The sequence below is a fragment of the Verticillium dahliae genome, genomic scaffold (genome assembly GCF_000150675.1).
Source record: "Verticillium dahliae VdLs.17 supercont1.4 genomic scaffold, whole genome shotgun sequence".
Classification (NCBI taxonomy): Eukaryota; Fungi; Ascomycota; class Sordariomycetes; order Glomerellales; family Plectosphaerellaceae; genus Verticillium; species Verticillium dahliae.
The window spans coordinates 1,334,275-1,353,307 of record NW_009276925.1 but is presented as its reverse complement, the minus strand read 5'-3'; the positions used below and the strand labels follow the sequence as shown (position 1 = coordinate 1,353,307).

Genomic DNA, 19,033 nt, shown 5'->3' with positions numbered 1-19,033 from the left:
GCACAAGACAGCCCTCGATGAACATGCTAGGATTTGATGAGCCGCTGGCTAATAAGGTAGGGGTCCTAAAAATTGCGCACTCAAGCGCGAGCGCGAGACAGAGTGACGCTGGAAACAGAGACGAGCCAACTGCGCCGAGAAGGAGCGGCGCCACACTGCTCTGAAGCTGACCCTGCATGTCTTGGCCCTTGGTCTTCCGGGTCGTTTCCCACCGTTCCCTGACGACAAAATATCCCTCTCGAGCCTCACCCTTTGATGATGATGTTGAGGCCGGCTCTTTTCTGTGGGCTCATCTGGATCCCCTTTTGTCTTGTTGACAGATCGGGTGACTCGCAGCGGGAGGCTGCCGTAGCGTCTTCACTTCCTGCCGTGGGGCTTCCAGCCCATGCACGCGTCCCCGCTGGGTGAGCGATCGAACAGGTTTACAAGGAGTCGTTATCGTCCAAGTCGGGAAATCGCTGCCACCACGGCTGCTTGTGGCCGCGTTGTCTTAGACGCTCTCTCAAGCCAAGAAAGGAAGACGACGTTGCGTGGCGAGATCGCCCTTTTCTTCACCCTCGGAAGGAGACGGACCCTCTCTCACCACAGCGCGGTGCCTCCCCCTTTACCGCCAGCTCGTTTTCCCATACCGGCGTGTCGCCCGCCGCCTCTCCCTGCCCTCGGGAAGCCCTGGCCAAACATGTTGTCCTCCTCCATGACGGGATCGTTTGATTTGAAGCCCTCGCTATCCCTGAAGACGGCTTCATACATGCCGCCTACTGCCTTGGTCAGCTCCAGCATAGCCCTCACCCTCTCGGCGTCGGCGTGCTGCAGGATCTCCAACGTGCCCTCCTGCTGATTAATTTTGCCCTGGATCTTCTGGTCGATGATGAGGAAGCCCAGAATATCGCTCACCTCCGACTCGGAGATCCGAAGCTGCTTGCCGATCCATGCCAGCTTCATACGCGTGTACGGCGCGATCAGCTTGACGATGCCCTTGGTGCGCATATTGCGTGTGACCTCATCGATATTCTCGGCGATGAAGGGGTCATCGAGGAGATCACGGTTCAGCTCTAGGACCTTTTGGTAGGCGTGGACATCGTCACGCTGGTACGCATCCACGAGGTCGGTCATGGCCGTGATGCGAGGGTCCGTCTTGTAGGGTTTCGTCTCTTGGGAATCAAAGGGGTTGATGGTGGACTTGGTGAGCATGGTCGTAAGAAGAAGATATTTCAGAACCTGGATGCGCTGAAGGGAGCCGGCCTCGTCGTAGTTGCGGAAGGATTCGTGAAAGTCCGACTGCGCTTCCACCCAGTTCTCCTCGCTCATGTGCATCTTTCCACCGCACTCACGGATGATGCCCATGATCTTGGGGTGGGGCACTGCCGATTTGACCTGGAGGGCGCGGACATAGAGCCTCTTGAGTTGCTTGTTGTTCTTCATCTCAGCATACATCTGAATCTCGAGGACGTAAATCTCGAGCGAGTAGGTGCCCTTGCTGGGATCGTCGGTGCCGTCCTCCCGTTGACATGTCTTGTGCAGCTCGCGAACCTTCTTCGCGAGAGCCTGGTAGTCCTTGCGGTCGAGCAGGAGCTTGGCGAGCTTGATGTTGGTCTTGAGCCATAACCTCTCATTGTTGGTGCTCTGGAAGCTCTGGAGCGTCAGGGAGTAGAATTGCTCGACGCACCTGCCCGACTGGGGCGAGTCGGAGCCCTTCTCGACAAAATCAAGCAGATTGTTGATGGATTTCTCAGAGTAGTTCCTCGTGACGGCATTCTTGACATATGTGAGGAGTTCCGCATAGTGCTCGGCAGCCTGCGAGTGGAGTGAGCGTACGGTCAGCGAGGGCCCACGAGCGAGACGCGACGATGAGGAAGGCGCACATTGTTGTATTTTCCGAGCCTGAACTCAAGCTTGATGGCCTGCTTCAGGCCCTTGAATCCCCATTCTCCTTTCTCGTCTTCCAGAGCGGGGATGCCTAGAAATTCTGCGATGGCCTCTTCTGGCTCGGCGACCTTCTGTTGCTTTGCGTTGTAGTATTTGTTCTCAATGTCGACGTCGCCGGTCTCCTCGTCGTCATCCTCCTCGTACTCGAAGTCATATCTGGGCTCCCGGTCAGCAGGACGATTCGGTGCATTCGCTGATGGCAAGGCGAGCCTTACTGCTCGTCATCCGACTCCTGCATGAAGTCGTCGTCGGACATGGTGGCGGGATTCGGAGGGGTAGCTTCTCAACCGAGAGTGAGACGAGAACCGCGTTCGAGGAAGGAGCTCGACTTGGTAACGGGCTCTTGATGACCGATGAGCAAGAGAGATGTGGCCTTGTACCGACGCCGGTTCGATAATCAGGGAGCTACGTGCAAGCCCGATGATCGAGCTCGTAGTCGTTCAATGATGCGCGTAGGACCTAGGCAGGGGCGGTACGTTTCCTAGTGCGTGCCTGTGCTGCATTGAAGGTCACTGAACAGCGCAAAGGCGGGGAGCTTTAGCTTATCGATTGGTTGCCAGGCAGTCGACCCAAGATCCTGGCCAGCCTGGGGCGACAATGATATGATGACTCAGCAAAAGAGAGTGGGTCGTCCTATTGGATTGCAGAAGGCTGGCTGCAAGGCAACTTTTACGGTGCCTGTCCAACCTGCATCGACATCCATCTTACTATTTCGCAGACACCGCCACCAGGCAGCACGCTCTGCCGGAAAACCACGCGCATCGAACCAAACCCAACAGCTCATCATGGGCGGCGATCTCAACCTCAAGAAGAGTTTCCACCCGGGCCTCCTCAAGAACCAGGCCAAGGTCTGGGAGGAGGAGAAGAAGGCCCTCGACGAGCGCAAGAAGACGCAGCAGCGCATCAACGAGCTGAAGGAGGAGCGCGCGCGCGAGGAGATACAGAAGCAGCTCGAGGCCGCCGGCCACACCAAGAAGATCGACCGCGTCGACTTTCTCTACAATGGACCGACAAACGGCCAGACAGGCACGACGGAGGAGATGGAGGGCTAATGAGCGGCAAGCGGCGCATCGACAATCTGATCACGGGGTCCGAAACAAAAAGCTGGAGAAGCAGGCTGGGCAGGAGAGCTTCATGGCGCTGCAGACGGCCAACACGGCGCGCGACTCTCGCGGCCAAGGTGCGCGAGGATCCGATGCTCGCCATCAAGAAGGAGGAGCAGGCGGCGTACGAGGCCATGATGAACGACCCGATCCGGCGGCGGCAGTTGCTGGCCAACATGGGCCTTTCAGATGAGACCAAGGACCGGTCAAAACGCCGGGAGGACAAGCACAGAAAGAGGCGGCACCGTCATCGGGGTGAGGATTCGGACGATGAGAGGCGACACAGGCACCGGAGGCGGGCACATTCACGATCGCGGAGCCCGTCATGGCACCGCAGGGACGGTTCGGACGAAGGGAACGACAGGCGCAGGAGCAGTCGCCGTGACTCGCCAAAACGCAGGCGGTATGATTCGGACGAAGATGTTGACCGTCGGCGAGAGAGGAGATCGAGGTCGCCTCGCCGACGTGAGCGCGAGGATGGAGACAGTCACCAAGAGCGCGGCGACAGGCGGGACGACCGGCGCAGGGATGGGGATCGTCGTGACAGCCGACGCGACGAGCGACATGACAGGCAAGACGATCGTGGACGTGACGGCGACCGCGAACGAAGCTACGACAGACCAAGACGCCATTCAGACAGGTCGCCGCAAGACCAGCATCGTCGCCGTTTCGACGGAGGCAGGCGGAACGGAGGTTTTGCGCAAGGCGGCGGCGGCGCGAGAGACCACAAAGCTGACGAGGAAGAGAAGGCGCGCAAGCTGGCGGCGATGCAGTCGGCGGCGTCGGAGCTCGACTCGTCACGGGAGCAGAGGTTGGCAACGCTCGCGCAGCAGGAGAAGGCGGCGCGCGACGCCGACGATGAGGCGCGGCAGCGTGCGTCGAAGCACGGAGGCGAGAATGAATTTTCAAACCGGCTGCATCGCAAGGCGGGGGATTTGGGCTTGGCGGAGCGGATGGGCCGGGGTCGGCAGGGTTACCAGCGGGATGACGACTGAAGGCGACCGGAAGGCAGTCTTGCCAAGTTTCTTTCAGAGGCTGTAGAATGTCGAAACGGCCTCGTCGGCAGTAGCGGGGTTGAAGAAGAGGTCAATCGCCAGACGATCCACACCATGCCTTGTTTCTTTTTACAAACGAGGAGTGCTGGTGTGACATGTGTACTGCAGAAGCTGAAGACTCGGATTTCTCCAGCAGACATGATTACTCAAAATATGGACGGCTTGACCTGTCACCAATAAAGCGTAACTCGGCTGATGGGCTTGGATATAGCGGGAGCAAAAGAAAGCGTCTTGGGGACGGGCTGGCAGGGATTCATTACCTTGGCTCCACTAAAGGCAGGTTGCACGCCCTTGACGCCAAATCCTTGAGCATTCCTCCTGCAATGTTGGCGGATGACTTGCAGGCGCGATATCTAAATACAGCATACCTACCTACTTACCTTGGCCTTGGTACGTGTATATATGTACAGTACATGCCAGCGTGCCCACATGCCTGATGGGAGATACAGTGCAACGGTGTCTTGAGCGGCAGGTCACAGAAGGGAGCTGCTGATCGGCGGGAGACATGTGGTCGTTTGAAACGAGATATGGAGATTCTAGCGGCGTGTCCATGAGCCGATCGAGGAATATCGAGGTGGTGGTGCCAGAGCGTGGCCCTGCGCGCGATCCAGAGCCCGTGGGTGCCCACGGGCTGTGCCTTGGCCGAATCGATAGCGCCTCTCAGTTGCGCCTCGACCCCCCCCCCCTCTGGTGAATGGCCTCCCAGGCGCCGCGTCAGTGGATGGTGCAGTGGATGTGTTGAACTGGCGCAGTGAACTAGCGGGCCTACCAACGCTACTGCCGCTGTCGATGGGGGGCGGTACCCACCATGTGGAGAGGGGGGAACAGTGACACGCCCATTCTTGCCATTACCCATGCAGGTATCTACCTAGTACCTAGGCGGTAAAAGTATCACAAGTACCCAGGTACCGTTCATGCCTAGCGTTCTCGGCCAATTGCCAATTTCCCTGGTCGCGCCGGGGTGGACGGGGCCTTCCCTGCCCTGTTCGTTCGTTCTTCGCCTCGCCTCTGCCACTGCCACTTGATGTCGCTTCCAGCCACTTGCCTGCTGATCATCTGAGCCCCCTCCACTCGTCACCTCCATCCAGCCAGTCCAGCCAGTGCGTGCTCGCTCTATCCAATCTCTCTCTCCTTGAGCCCCAAACTCTACGTGCTGTCCACCCTCGGTCTCCCGACTGGATCAATCTCACCCTCTTTTGCAACTGGCACCTTTTCCCTAACGCGAACACGATCATCACACCCGACATCCCCGACCCTCTTGCTTCCTGCCGGCCCTCCTCCGTTGACAGGGACCCCAAACGCCCGTTACCTACTTAGATACTTCCCTACCTACCTACTCAAGAGCCCGCGCGCGCAATCGAGGATCCACCTTTTAAGATCCAACTCCTGAACCCAGACAGACACCATCGAAGACTCGTGCCAACAACAATCGAGGCGACCAATCTACGCTCTCGCCCGAGCAATTAACGAATTCCTCTCTCCCTCTTCCTCCGCCCAAGCCATTGTTCTCTGGGAAGCCGACCTCCGCGACGAATTCGCCCCCCTCACGTTTCCGACTCGACCCCCCCTCCTCCGAACATCGCCCACGATGCCTGCGCTCTGTGGAGGCTCCAAGACCGCTAACCGGAAGCTGGTGCTGCTGTAAGACTCCCTGCGGCCGAGCGCCTGCACGCTGGCTCAAGCGAACGAGTCTTTTGGCTGACCAAAGTCTCGTTTCTTTCTTGCAGAGGTGACGGCGCGTGCGGAAAGACGTCATTACTTAATGTCTTCACAAGAGGGTATGTGGGCAACCCAAACTCGACTCGTCTTCACCATGCCACGAGCCATGCTCTGACAGCCTTGTCAGATACTTCCCTACCGTCTACGAACCTACAGTCTTCGAGAACTATGTCCACGGTATGCGCGCCACCGTTGCTCTGCCCTGTTCTGCTGAGGAGGCCCCTGGTATCTGACATGTTGCACAGACATCTTTGTCGATAATGTCCACATTGAGCTGTCCTTGTGGGACACTGCCGGCCAAGAAGAATTCGACCGTCTCCGCAGTCTATCCTATGGTGAGCTCTCTGTTCTCACGGCCCAACATGACTGTCACATGCTAACAGGCTCGCCTTTCAGACGACACAGATCTGATCGTCCTCTGCTACAGCGTCGACAGCAAGGACTCGCTCGAGAACGTCGAAAGCAAATGGGTCGGCGAGATCGCGGATAACTGTCCTGGTGTCAAGCTTGTTCTTGTGGCGCTCAAGTGTGACCTGCGCGAGGGCAACGATGACGAGAATGTCGGCGCCGATGGCCAGCCACAAGCAGCGCAACCCGGCGAGAAGCGCAACACCACCCTCATCAACTACGATCAGGGCCTCGAGGTCGCCCGTCGCATCCAGGCATCTCGTTACCTCGAATGCTCGGCCATGAAGAACCGTGGCGTCAACGAGGCCTTCACCGAGGCCGCGCGTGTCGCCCTCAGCGTCAAGAAGGAGCGCGACGAGTCCAAGTGCATCGTCATGTGAGCCAGCTGGGCTTCATGTCCATCATCGACACCTACTCTCTTACTATAATTGCTTGTCTACTCCAGGGGGCGTCGGCGTTTACGCGAAGCGGATCGGATCCGGATACGGCCCCTTGACTCTCTGCTTTTGCTCTTTCATCACAGCCACACTTTTCTTCTTTCTACAGTACACCCACCAACGGAGCCTGGGATCGCCCAACACAACCACCCTTTTCTTTGACCCTCCCGCTCACGCGAGCAACTTCATCTTATTACTCCCGTTACTTGTGGCTGGATCGCGCCTTCCCCTTGCCCACGATTCACCAGACTTTGAAACTGTATATATCAGAGTATTCTACTCGCCTTTTCTTCGTTCGCTGCACTGTTTCCCGTCTTTTGTCATGTCCAGTGTGTTCTCTTCATATATAACGGCGGTGACCCGGGAAAAGGACTTGTAGACTTTTCGTTGCGGAGAGTGGTTCGTCTTGTCGGACCTTGCAGTGTCTTGTATTGCAGGTGTTGGTACTATGTTCCAGGCTGACGTCAACCCAAAGAATTCGAATTCTGCAGCGTGCGTTCCGTGATTGTCGCTTGATGGCGAGTAGCTGAGCCTGTTACTCCGACTAGAGGCTTCACTTCAAGTCGAGCTGTATGAGGAGCGGCTGAACAGCAGGGGCAATGGATATGCATGTCCGCTCAGCTGTGATTGTGTGGCTGTCGTTCTGTGACTCTCGAGAGCCTTGACGGTCAGCTCCGGCTTGGTCGTCTTTTCTCCGGAGTACCTGGGCTCGACATGGAACAAGGGTTCTGGAATCCAATTTCTCGTGAGCTTTGTTGGTTTGTGTTGAACATCATACTGGTGTTCGCACCACCAGTGCTGTGGCACCTAGTCGAGTACTCGTACCGTTGTAACATCCCTGGTCTACCCCAGATTCGCCGAGACAAGACGCGCAGTTGCCCCCTTCGGTGGTGGCGATTGTGACTGGCGGCCTTCTCATTGCAGACCGGCTTTTTTTCTTGCACGTCTACGGCAAGGGGCTTGGTATAGTCGACGAGTCATAGAGAGGACCTTGTCGAATTCCAGCCCTGGAGCCTACGGTCACGCTGCCGAAAGTGTTCATCGGAAGAGATGACTGACCGAGCGTGCCTTGAGCGTGTCGGTGACGACGCAGCCCGCCGGCCTGTTGAGAGCTGGATGCCTTCGCTCTCAGTACCGTGCCAGGCGGGAACTGCTGCGTCTGCTTCCTCGAAAAGGGCCCCTCGTAGCGTGATACGTAGAACCTGTCGTCTACCTTCCCAGCAGCGTCGCCGACGGGCCGCTTCAAGACCATACACCCCCCCTCTTCCGTTCATTCTTCACCCGCGTCAACACTGCAGGACCGTCGGCGGCGCATGTCGTCACAGCCGCGAGGCACGCTGCGCAGTTTGCCTTTCTGAAACAGTAGCTCACAGCACAGCACAGCACAGCACAACACACAGAAAAAGACATGTGAAGCCTTCCACCGAGTTGACAAGCAAGGTAGCAGGCTCTTGGGGTCCTGCGGAACGCCTGCCCGGCATGCCATGCCCCCTCTCCCCTGTCAACGCCGCATCCTCGAGTGCAAAAGCTAGCCCAGCGGCCCTCTCTCCCCGGTCCAGCATCCAGCGGCGGCAGGCGGCGGGACACCGCCGTGCAGGACGACTGCATGTCTGTCCCGCGTGGACCGGTATTCCGACGACGCCTCTTTTCCCTTGTCACTCACTGTCCTGTTCCACCCAAGGTACACTGGCCTCCGTTTCCTTCTTCTTACCCCCCTCTCGCGACAGGGACGGGGAGGGGTCACGGCAGAGCGGGCATGCTGTGCGCTGGGAAGGGCGAAAGGGGAGGGGGGAAAAGGGGGGTTGCGCTAGTCGGGCATGCAGGCGCAAGGCATGACGGAGGAGGGAAGAGGAGAGCGGGGAGCTGACGGGGAGTTTTCTTCTCTTGGGGTAAAAAAAAAACCTAATACTGTATGCCGGCCAGAGGGTAGGTTGGACGGACATGTACAAGCAGTGCAAGGTACTGTAGCATTCGAAGCGGTCAGAGGGGGGGGGCTGACGACCAATGGAGCGTCTTCAAATCCGCCAGGGGCACGAAGATGAGGAGGTTTCTTCGGAGGCCCGGAGTTTTTTTTTTTTGCTTTTCTTCTTTGGTTTATTGCAGATGGATGTCTTGGGTGGATGCTGTGTTGCTACGGTACTTTGGGGAGGCGGCTTGGCTGTGGTGTATTGCGACCCTAAGTCAGGCCTGTGAGTGACATGGCAGGTTCGGTATCGAAACCGAAGCTGCGAATTTACCCTGCCTTGTATTAGGCCATGTTCTGATCCGATGCTGGGTACCATGGTGGTAAGTTAGGTACGTCACATAGGGCATTGCTGGACATGCAGCCGTTGTCCCATTCAACCTTTAATTGAATACGTTCGGCGTACTGGTCCCAAGCCAGACAGACAGAAGACCGGTTACCCGAAAACACTTGTTGCCGCTGCTCTCGAATGAACAGTGAGTGGACTGACGACGAAACTCAATCGCGCACGCTCCGCCATATGAACTTCTCCAGGTCGAATGCCCACACGATCAGACGCTTACTGCACAGCATTTAGCCAATTAGATTGCCTCGAAAGTTCAAAGTTAAATCCGACAGCACTCGACATACAAAGCACGAGACACGATAGTCACCTCGTAGGAACGAACACACAGTGCATCAAGTCGTGATTCGCATTCATTACGTCTTCTCGGGACGTTCCCCGGAGACCCTTCTATCCTACTACTATTACTACATGCTACCCTCTCACCTGCTCACGCGGTAGGGGTAGGCAGGCAGTGGCACGCCGAGCTGACGCGCGAGATGACGTTGGTGCCGCACGCCTTGGAGGCGTACTCGGGCACGACCTTGACGTCGCTGACGTACGTCTTTGTGAACTCGCCGCAGAACTTCTGGCTCTCCTCGAGGCGGCCCTTGATGCTGGACGAGCGCAGCGAGCGCAGGCAGTTGTCGGCGTTGCACGACTGCTTCTTGGGGCACGACGCGCGCTTGGTCATCTTGACGAGGTAGACGCCGCGCTCGATCGTGTTGATAATGGCGTAGCCGCTTCCGTCGAACTGGTAGCTCGACCACGAGCCGAACATCTCGACGCTGCCACCGCCGGGCTGGTTGTCATCCTCGGGGAAGATGTCAAAGTAGGCGATCTGAGAAGGGGGGCAAGTTGGGTCAGCTCGGCATTCACCCGAGAGAGAATTGGAAAGGGAACAAACTCACCTCGCAGACACCGGCACCGGTGGGGTCCTCGGGAATGGAGGAAACATCGTAGACGCGGAAACCGGCACCGTAGCTGGACTGGAAGCTGAGACCGTTCTTGATGTACTGGTTGTGGTCAGTGGCAACGACAGTGCCTGTTTCCCAAGGTAAGTCAGTGAGTCTGCGTACAACATCGACGAAAAGGGAAGAAAAAAAGCATGCAGACTCACCCTTGTAGATGCCGGTGTTCTTGGGAGCCTCAAGCGACCTGATGTCCCAGATGTAGGTCACGGGGTAACCGTCAGAGGCGGGGTTGAGGCCGTCGGTCTCATCGTACTCGTCGTCCATCAGGAGGTATTCCTGCCAGTTGACGTCGAGGACCCAGCCCTGGTGGGTGTAGGAAGCACCCTCGTACGAGGTGACGGAGAGAATCTTAGAGTTGGCCTTGTCGGTCACGTCGTAGATGGTGAGCGTGTCCTCGTTGTAGCCGTAGCAGATCTGGTGACCCTCGTACTTGGTGTCGGGGCCGTGGTACGTGAGGCACTGCGCGTCATGGACGTAGCCGTCCTGTCCGTTGCAGCCGAGCCTCTTGGGGTTGGAGGGGTCCTTGAGGTCGACAAAGATGAGACCCGACTTGCAGACGTCGGTCCTGGGGCGGGCACCGACGGCGGCGAAGTACTCATTCTCCTCGTCCACGACAATGTTGTGCGTCTGACCGTTGGGCAGGTCCTTCCAATGGGCCGTGACGTCCTTGACAATGTCGAAGACGACAGGGCCGGCCGAGGCGTTGACGGTGAGCAGCTTGCTCATGTCGAAGATCTGGACGCCGTGGCCGGCGAGCTCAGAGCCGATGATCATGTAGTTCTTGAAACCACGAATCTCCTTCCACAGCGCGTTGGGGTTGGTCTTGGCCGGCACGGGCAGGAAGCCGAGCTGGGCCAACCTTCCCTCCTTGAGGATCTCGACAAAGGCAGTGCCGTCGAACATGCCAATGGCGGCAAACTCACGGCCCGTCTTGGGGTCGGTCCAACCCCACGAACCACTACCGGTCAGGAGGTTGCCGTCGCCGAGCTCATCCCAGCCGTTGGGGGAGCCGAGAGTGGCAAAGTTGATAAAGTCGTACAGGTCAATGTTCTTGCAGCGGAACGTGAGGAGCTCGTTGCCGGGCACAGCGGCGGCCTTGCCGTCGATGCACTTGGTGTAGTTGAGCCTCGGCCAGACCTCCGAGTTGAGGAGGCCGGCGTCAAACTCGCCCATCCAAGCATCCATCTTGTGCTTCATGTTCCTCTCGTGGATGTAGCCAGAGTCGTAAAGCTCTGCGAAAAGACGTTAGCCGTGTTCCCCGGACCAAATGCTCGGCGCGCTATCGCGACACCACGTACCGGCACCCTTGACCAGATCCTTGGCCAGTTCCTTGGCCATGACGCCCGAGGCGGCGGCGAGAGCCGTGCCGGAGAGAGTAGAGAAGCGCATCTTGACAGTGACGTGCGTCGACCTCTGTTCGTTTTGTTTTTGAGAGGAAACGAAGAGGGACAGAGAGCCGAGTGTTAGACTTGTATCACCGGGGTGAGCGGGCACACAAGGTTGAGTGAGGAGCAAGAGGAATGTCCTTGATCCATCTCGGGAGGAGTTCGTGAGTGGGCATGCCGCAACGCTTTATGCTTGCTCCCGCTCTCCCACATTCCCCTGTCCAACGGCTACCGCTATGGAGAAGCCGCTCGCCGTTCCTCGGGTCAGTGATCAGCCCTCACGCGAGGCGAATCTAACCCTGGCTCATTCAACGTGCAACCAAGAACTGCAGATGCACCCCAGGTGCCCTCGACCAGATAACACTGAGCTTCCACTTACAGTACCGCGCTAAGGCGCGGTCATGGCCGCGATCCAGGAGTGATCTCCTGCCTCTTTAGGCAGGTCTGAACCGAGGGGCGCTGACTCGACCAATTGACATGCCCATAATCAGCCGTCAGGGCCTTGCACATGGAAATACGAATGGGACCGTATGGAGACCTCATGCAACGTTCTGCCAGGGTCAGGCACATTGCCCTTGGCGAACAGGCTGATGGTTCATTTGGGCCCCTTGGGCCCCTCTTGTTGCCGTCGCGTTGCCCAATCGACAAGTTCAATCGATATGTTCGCTGCTGGTCGAGGCTGGTCTTGGCAAGCGTCATTCCGGCATCGGCCTACCGACACCCGGCTTGAATAGGAAGGCCAACGGTGATGGATCCAAAGCCCCCTCAGTTCTGGAATCGCCTCTGTCTGCTTTTATTCATCGCCTTGACCAACAAGTTTGCCACGAGGCGATGTTCTACCACCGATCCGGGTGGCCCGAGCTGCAGGCCGTGCAGGCAGCTAAAGCATGGAAGGTATTCAGTTCTGTTTCCATACCGGCTTCCCCGCCCTCGACGGATTTTCCATCAGTCGAACACCCTTGCTGTGCCAATGGGTGCGACTTGGGTAATGGACCATCAAGGTCAACCCCCAACTGGGCAGTCCGAGCATGAGAAACCTGGAATGTCGATCCTCCAGGGCTGAACGCGACAAGCAACGCATGTGTGGATAACGAGAATATGTATTCTTGATCCAGATATCCAAAACGCCATCCATGACCATGAACCCAATCGTCACATGCGCTATTCAAATCATGACGCTTCGTTGGCGGCCTCTTCCTCAAACAGCACAAGTACCGTGCCAGCTTTGCAAATGTCCTAGTTGTCATCAGTAAACAATTTCCACCAAGCCGATACCGATTTCCACTTACCCCCTCCTTGTGTGCCAGTTTCTTCACTACACCATCCTGAGGTGATCTGATGACGGTTTCCATCTTCATCGACTCAATGCTGTCGGGTATTAGCGAATTTTCCAGCGATACTTGAAGAGGAAGAGTTGGACTCACACAACCAATGGCGCACCCTTCTTGACGACCTCGCCCTCGGCGACCTCATTCCTCAGAACCTTGCACGGCATGGGCGCAACAACAGAGGCAGCAATCTCCTTGAGACCCAACGCCTTCTCGAACCACTTGGGCGGCAGCAGGGCTAGCTCTGTCCTTACACCGTGCTGGAACACGACAACCTTGGAGTCCTGCGTCTCGGTTGCGTTTGGTGTCGTCCTGACGACGGTGGAGTGTATCCTCTCGCCGGGGAAGAAGGTTGTCAGCTTGGTTGCCAGGGATTTCGGCGTCGATGAAGTGCATGCAATCTTCTCTATCACCACTGGCTCGGCTCCCTTCCTCGTCACAGTGGCGCTGAACATGCCGGGACTTGTCTGGCTGACTGTGACCTGCACGACCTCGCCATCCTGCTTGGAGTATGCGTCCAGCACCTTGAGCGCAAAACTGCGCTCTGACGCCGTGTTGGGCGCGCCGAAACCGAGACTGCCGCCGTGGGGCGCCTCGCTCGCGAGCTGCGCCGTCAACGAGCCCAGAGCTGCCTGTACGAAGACCTCGTCGGTGATGACTCGAGGTGCAAATAGCTCATCCTTCCACTTCTCGATGAAACCTGTTTCCACATCACCCTCAATGAACGCCGGTGAGCGGCACATGCGCTTGAGGAACTCAATGTTGGTGCTCAGACCGACCACTTCGTAATCGCGAAGTGCAAGCTCCAGGCGACGGATAGCCGTCTCACGGTCGCGACCGCGCACAATCAACTTGGCAATCATGCCATCGTAGGCTTCGGAGACGGTGTCGCCCTGGACAAAACCGGCATCAATGCGGACATCGGGGTCGGTGGCAGGAGTGGTAAGGTGGACAAGCTTGCCAGAGTCGGGCATGAAGCCCTTTTCAGGACTCTCGGCATAGATACGCGCCTCAATGGCGGCGCCCCGCTGAGAAATGGCTTCAGAGATCTCCTCTTGTGTCATGGGGAGCTTCTCGCCAGCCGCAATGTTCAGCTGCCATTCAACGAGATCGGTGCCAGTGACCATCTCGCTGACAGGATGCTCAACTTGCAGACGTGTGTTCATCTCCATGAAGTAGAACTCGCCAGTGTCGCGGTCCAGGATAAACTCGACGGTACCAGCGCCGACGTAATCAACGGCGGAAGCAGCCTTCCGTGCCTTGTCCCAGAGATCGAGTCTCGTGGCCTCGTCTAGGCAGGGTGCGGGCGACTCCTCGAGAATCTTCTGGTGGCGGCGCTGCACACTGCAGTCACGTTCACCGAGGGCCACACAGTTGCCGTGCTTGTCGGCGAAGACCTGGACCTCGACGTGACGCGGACGCACGATGTACTTCTCCACAAGCATGACCTCGCCGCCGTCGCCAAACGAGGCCTTAGCCTCGAGCCTGGCGCTGCGCAGCTGGGCGGGAAACTCGTCTTCGGTCAAGACGATGCGCATGCCCTTGCCACCACCGCCCTTGACGCTCTTCAGGAGCACAGGGAAGCGGACCTCGCGAGCGTGCTGCAGCAGCTGTGCCTCCTCTTGATCCGCACCGTGGTACCCCGGAACACAGGGAACACCGGCAGCGGTCATGATCTCCTTGCTGCGAGCCTTGTCGCCCATGTCGTGCATGGCCTTGGCGGGCGGGCCAACGAAGACGATGCCCTCCTTCTCGCAGCGAGAGGCAAATGCGGGGTTCTCGGAAAGGAAGCCATAACCAGGGTGGAGTGCCTGAATGCCGTGTTGTTTGGCAAGAGAGATGATGCGGTCGCCGTCGAGGTAGGCTTTGGGGTTGCCGAGTGAGAGGGAGTGCGGCGAGCAGGCGGCATGCTGGGAGGAGGCGTCTGGATCTGTGTAGAGGGTTGTTGTACGGATTCCGAGCCTGTCGGCAGTCTTGTGGATTCTGAGAGCAATCTCGCCACGATTGGCAATGAGAAGAGATGTGATGGGAGTGATTTGAGGAGCTGCCGACGCCGAGACCCCTGTTGCTGCCGTGGACAAGAGGCGAGGGAGGGGGCGGGCGAGCCGATGCTTTGCCTTCATGGAACGCATGTTGGTTGTGCGGAATGTGTCAAGGAGGAAGGCTCTATGTCCTGGACAGCAATTGACCAGTGTCTCCTCGAGATGGAAGAATGGGAAGACAGAAACAGAAAAAGGATTCAATCGCCCAGCACAAAAGGCAGAGAGGAAAGAAGATCCCGAGGTGTTGTAGAGAGTTGTCACCCGGGGAAGGTGCCTTGCCGCTGATAGCCGGTGGTGCCCGCCTGCCGGAGCCAGCCGGTGGTTGTTTCTTGCCGTGCTTGTTCTCCTCCCAGACGGCACAAGCAGCGGCAGGTGGGTGGTATGGCCCGTGCCTACTTCCTTCCCCCTCATTACCATCTTGACCCCACAGGCTTCGGTACGTATCCGGGCTTTGCGTCATTCGATCTGGGGACAAGGAGATGCCCCTCCTTAGTCAGCAGGACTTCGCGGCAGCACGCAGAGGGAGATTCCCTCCTCCACCACGGATCATCATGGCACCTGGACCTTAGCTGCAAGCGCCAAACACGCGAACTTGAGCTGAGCCTTACGCCGTAACATTGCGATCAACCACAAGCACCTTGACATCTATTTGAGTCCCGATACAAGGCTTGATCAGCTCCTCATACTGCCTCCCCTCGACACGAGACCCCGCAATGGAAACAGCACCCCTCAACTACGAGGCCTCGGCCGGCGATACCAACAAGCAGTATACAGCAACCCTGCCACAGGACGTGATCCAATGTCTCGAGAACGCCCGTTTTGTTCGTCTCCGCCCCTGAGCCCCAGCCTCCCTCGGCCAAGACTAACCGGAAGACGCGCGCGCGCGCGCTGCAGCTCCACCTGGCCACTTGCACAGACGACGTGCCCAACGTCTCGCTCATGAACTACACCTACCTGCCGTCGTCGCCCTTCTCCGCGGCGCCCATCATCGCCATGACGACGAACCCGGCCTCGCGCAAGACGACGAACCTCCTCTCGAACCCTAACGTCTCCCTCCTCGTCCACGACTGGGTGTCCCACCGCCCGCCGACGTCGGCCCGCCGCCCCTCCGGCGGCTCCCCCGGCCCCGAGCACCGCTCCTCCCTCGCCTCGCTGCTGCTCAACATCAACACGTCGGCCGTCTCGAGCATCAGTGCCACCATCAACGGCACCGCCCGCCTGCTCGACGCCGGCTCGCCCGAGGAGCGCTTCTACCGCGAGCAGCACCTCGAGAACAACACATTTGGCAGCGAGGGCTTTGGCCCTGCGAGCGTCGAGGCCGAGGACGGCGGGCGCGGCTGTTTTGTTGCGGGAGAGGAGGTTAGGGTCATTGTCGTTACGATTCGCGACGTGAGGATCAGCGACTGGAAGGGCAGCGTGCGGGACTTTGTCCTGACGACGACGAACGAGGACTCGGCGGAGACGGCCGTCAACGGTGTGAGGTAGGCGGGATCAAAGACAGAGCTTTGGACTGGTCACGGATGCGAGTGGTGAAAGTCACTAGTCTGACTTTTTAATATGTATTTTGATGAAAGTCCAAACTACTCGAAGGGAGAAAACGTGATATGGAACGCTCGCTGCTTTGATCAATGGAAAAACACTCCAAACGCCTCCAGCGGCGCAAGCCGGAAGCCTCTTGACTTTTGTAGGTCAGGCTCTGCCGCGAAACCAGCAGCTATACCCCTTCATATTCACGATAACTCAGTCGCCACAACCCAGTGTTCGGGCAAAAATGCACCATAACCGATCCTCGGGGCTGTGACTGTGGCAGCTGCCACCGACCTGTCATATCGTCTGATTCTAATACAGACGTGTAAAGGAAAATGATGATTGATGTTTGCGTATGCCGATCCGTTTGACACGGACGTGGGACTTAACCGAGCTGGGCCCATTCGACAACCTCGAGGGCACACATGACAAGAACGAGGGTGGAGGGAAGGATCCTGGATAGGCTGTTAGTTTGGGCATAACAACAAGAGGAGAATCTTGTGAGCAACATACCAAATGACGTAGCTCTGGAAGAGAATCTTCGACATGACGCCCTCGTAGACCTCGTTGATCTGGCAAATCTGGGCCAGCTGCAGGGCACTGGGGGCACCCGTGAGGAGGAAACACACGATGACGAAAATGGGATCGTCAAGGATGCTCACGGGCACGTACTTGGCGAAGACAGCAAGGATGGGGGCCATGATGAGTGTGGGGAGAAGCATGCGGCAGATGAGCGAAGCGATGAGAAGCTTCTGGCCGATAATGTCCTCTTCAGGATCACGCTGCTTCTCGCTCTTCTGGGTGTTGCGGGCCAGGTTGGCGCCGAGGACGACCAGGATCAGAGGCACGGCCACGTTACCGCTGGACTGCACGGCGTTGGTGACGCTGTTCTTGACGAAGGAGCCTTCCTCAAAGAAGAGCTGCTGCAGGGCCGGGACAGAAGCGACGATGACGGCGAACAGCATGGCCCACAGAGGGGGGTTCATGAACTCCCAGATAAAGTTGTTGACCTTGGCACCGAAGCGACCCAGACCCGCGAGAACGACACGAACAGGGTTGGGGAGGCTCGTGTAGACCCTGGTGAAGAAGGCGGCCACGGCCTGCTTGGCTGCGCTCAGCTTGTCCTTGATCGTCATCTTGGCACGGGCAGGGAACCCGGCGACGCCCTCGGGCGGCTCGTTGTCATCGGCACTGCGGATGCGGGGGAAGGAGAGCATCGGATCGTCGTTTTGGTTTCCGTTCAGAGGCGCGGCTGCGACAGGCTTACCAGCCTTCTTCGCGATAAAAGGTCGGCTCTCGTCGTCCGTGTCGGAATCGACCAACGAGATCTGGGACTGGTGAGCAACGGGGGTGCGACCGCCGGGCTCGTATTGCGACAGATCACTACTCGAGGGCGAGCGAGAGTTGGCAGCCGTGTCGCCTTCAAAGCCAGGCAGAAGCGCGTCCGGCTCGCGTGCGTCTTGCTCATCCGTGTAGCGACCCTCCTCGACCCGCTCATTCTGATATTCGGGATACTTGTCCTTGGGTGCCAGGAGCACGTGGTAACCCCAGCTCCACCGAACCAGCTGTCCGAGCTGCTGGAAGATGAGGAGATAGAGGATGCCGCGAGCGCCCACCTCATCATCGTTATCGCCGGGTATCCTGTCCCAGTGGAGACCCTTCAGCGTCTGCGATAGCGACAGAACGAGAGAAATCGGCAGAGAGTTGGAATTGCCAAAGACGCCCATGGCGGTGACGAAGTTGGATGCTCGTTTGTTGAAACCGAAGGCTCGCGAAACACCGGTGGCGACGACGTAGGAAACGAGTGTCTGGACGATAAAGATGACGGGGATGACAGCGAGTTCAACCAGCTTGTCGGCGTTCAGCTGCGAGGCCAGCTTCGTGAAGACTACGTCCTGAAGTCAGTATTTCTTTCCTCCTCAACGCCATAATCAAGCTCAGACCGGGATGACATACTCAGGCAAGGCGTGAAGAGCATAACATTGAGGTTGGCGAGGAACTTTTGCTTGTCGGCGTCAAAATGCCCTAATCGTGCGACAATGTAGCCGGGCAAGCTGACGCACACGACTTCGAGAACGGCCTCGAAGACGAGGAGGACGAGGTGGCCGAGAGAAGGGTGGGAATCGTGGGGTTGCGGTGCTGCGAGCTGTTGGAGCGGCATCTCGTAGGCGTCCTGGGCCATCTGGACGAGGCGCCAGGACGTCGGCGTGCCCATGTATTGTTGTGCCATTACAGACCGGAAGAGTTGTTGGTTTGTAATTTCGTAAATGGTGTTTTTTTCTTGGCTAGGATGAGGAACGTGCCCTTGTTGAGAAATCGATGTTGTGATCGGGCAGTTCGCACGTCAGAGATGGAGAGCAGACAGAGATGGGATGGGAGGGGCGTGACGCCCAGAAAAGTAATCGGACCCCTGCAAACCAAGACAATGGGTTGGTGTGGAGGTATGATGATGTGCTCAGTCGGTGGAGTGGCGTGGGCGTTTCGGCGATTGACTCGTTGGTGCTGACTTGCAAGCCGACGAGAGAGAGGATGAGAGAGGAAAAGCCGAGCAATATCAACGTGTCGGAGAGATGAAATATGTCAGGCCTCCGGGAAGAAAGAAAATGTCATCGTCGCAGGGAGAAGATCAGAGCAGTGGCAGTGCCAGGTTTTAGGCAGAATCTACCAAAACTAAGTACTTAGGTAGGTACCTAGTAGCACGAACGGCCGAAACTCGACGATAAGGTGCGCGCGAACGCGCGAGCGAGCGAGGTGAGTGAGGCGAACAGTGCTGGGCCCAGGCCTGGAGTTTGAGTCCCTGTTCGGCTGGTCTCCAGCGCACCACAGCGCACAGCAGCGCGCATC

General features: G+C 57.9%; 7 protein-coding genes across 7 annotated transcripts; 3 read left to right on the top strand and 4 right to left on the bottom strand.

Moving 5' to 3' along the window:
• Positions 1–579: 579 nt before the first annotated feature.
• On the bottom strand, positions 580–2,182 carry VDAG_02779 (COP9 signalosome complex subunit 2; the record flags this gene model as incomplete). The annotated part of the gene is made up of 3 exons (XM_009653432.1): positions 580–1,794; positions 1,863–2,082; positions 2,142–2,182. 3 exons carry the CDS (start codon positions 2,180–2,182, stop codon positions 580–582), a joined length of 1,476 nt encoding a protein of 491 aa, XP_009651727.1.
• Positions 2,183–2,711: 529 nt separating this feature from the next.
• VDAG_02778 (pre-mRNA-splicing factor cwc25) lies at positions 2,712–4,024 on the top strand (the record flags this gene model as incomplete). The annotated part of the gene is made up of 2 exons (XM_009653431.1): positions 2,712–2,912; positions 3,107–4,024. The coding sequence occupies 2 exons, from the start codon at positions 2,712–2,714 to the stop codon at positions 4,022–4,024; spliced, it is 1,119 nt and encodes a 372-aa protein (XP_009651726.1).
• A 1,822-nt stretch (positions 4,025–5,846) lies between these two features.
• On the top strand, positions 5,847–7,135 carry VDAG_02777 (GTP-binding protein RHO3; the record flags this gene model as incomplete). The annotated part of the gene is made up of 4 exons (XM_009653430.1): positions 5,847–5,866; positions 5,931–5,980; positions 6,049–6,138; positions 6,200–7,135. The coding sequence occupies 4 exons, from the start codon at positions 5,847–5,849 to the stop codon at positions 6,589–6,591; spliced, it is 552 nt and encodes a 183-aa protein (XP_009651725.1). The 3' UTR covers positions 6,592–7,135.
• Positions 7,136–9,384: 2,249 nt separating this feature from the next.
• Positions 9,385–11,296, bottom strand: VDAG_02776 (uncharacterized protein; the record flags this gene model as incomplete). The annotated part of the gene is made up of 4 exons (XM_009653429.1): positions 9,385–9,774; positions 9,845–9,978; positions 10,054–11,139; positions 11,206–11,296. The coding sequence occupies 4 exons, from the start codon at positions 11,294–11,296 to the stop codon at positions 9,385–9,387; spliced, it is 1,701 nt and encodes a 566-aa protein (XP_009651724.1).
• Positions 11,297–12,128: 832 nt separating this feature from the next.
• VDAG_02775 (methylcrotonoyl-CoA carboxylase subunit alpha) lies at positions 12,129–14,834 on the bottom strand (the record flags this gene model as incomplete). Its single annotated transcript, XM_009653428.1, has 3 exons — positions 12,717–14,834; positions 12,582–12,627; positions 12,129–12,329 (listed from the first exon to the last, which is right to left on the bottom strand). Exons 1-3 carry the CDS (start codon positions 14,750–14,752, stop codon positions 12,129–12,131), a joined length of 2,283 nt encoding a protein of 760 aa, XP_009651723.1. The 5' UTR covers positions 14,753–14,834.
• Positions 14,835–15,375: 541 nt separating this feature from the next.
• On the top strand, positions 15,376–16,147 carry VDAG_02774 (uncharacterized protein; the record flags this gene model as incomplete). Its single annotated transcript, XM_009653427.1, has 2 exons — positions 15,376–15,483; positions 15,557–16,147. The coding sequence occupies 2 exons, from the start codon at positions 15,376–15,378 to the stop codon at positions 16,145–16,147; spliced, it is 699 nt and encodes a 232-aa protein (XP_009651722.1).
• Positions 16,148–16,574: 427 nt separating this feature from the next.
• Positions 16,575–18,419, bottom strand: VDAG_02773 (auxin Efflux Carrier superfamily; the record flags this gene model as incomplete). Its single annotated transcript, XM_009653426.1, has 3 exons — positions 16,575–16,653; positions 16,703–18,077; positions 18,146–18,419. The coding sequence occupies 3 exons, from the start codon at positions 18,417–18,419 to the stop codon at positions 16,575–16,577; spliced, it is 1,728 nt and encodes a 575-aa protein (XP_009651721.1).
• Between the last annotated feature and the right edge of the window lie 614 nt (positions 18,420–19,033).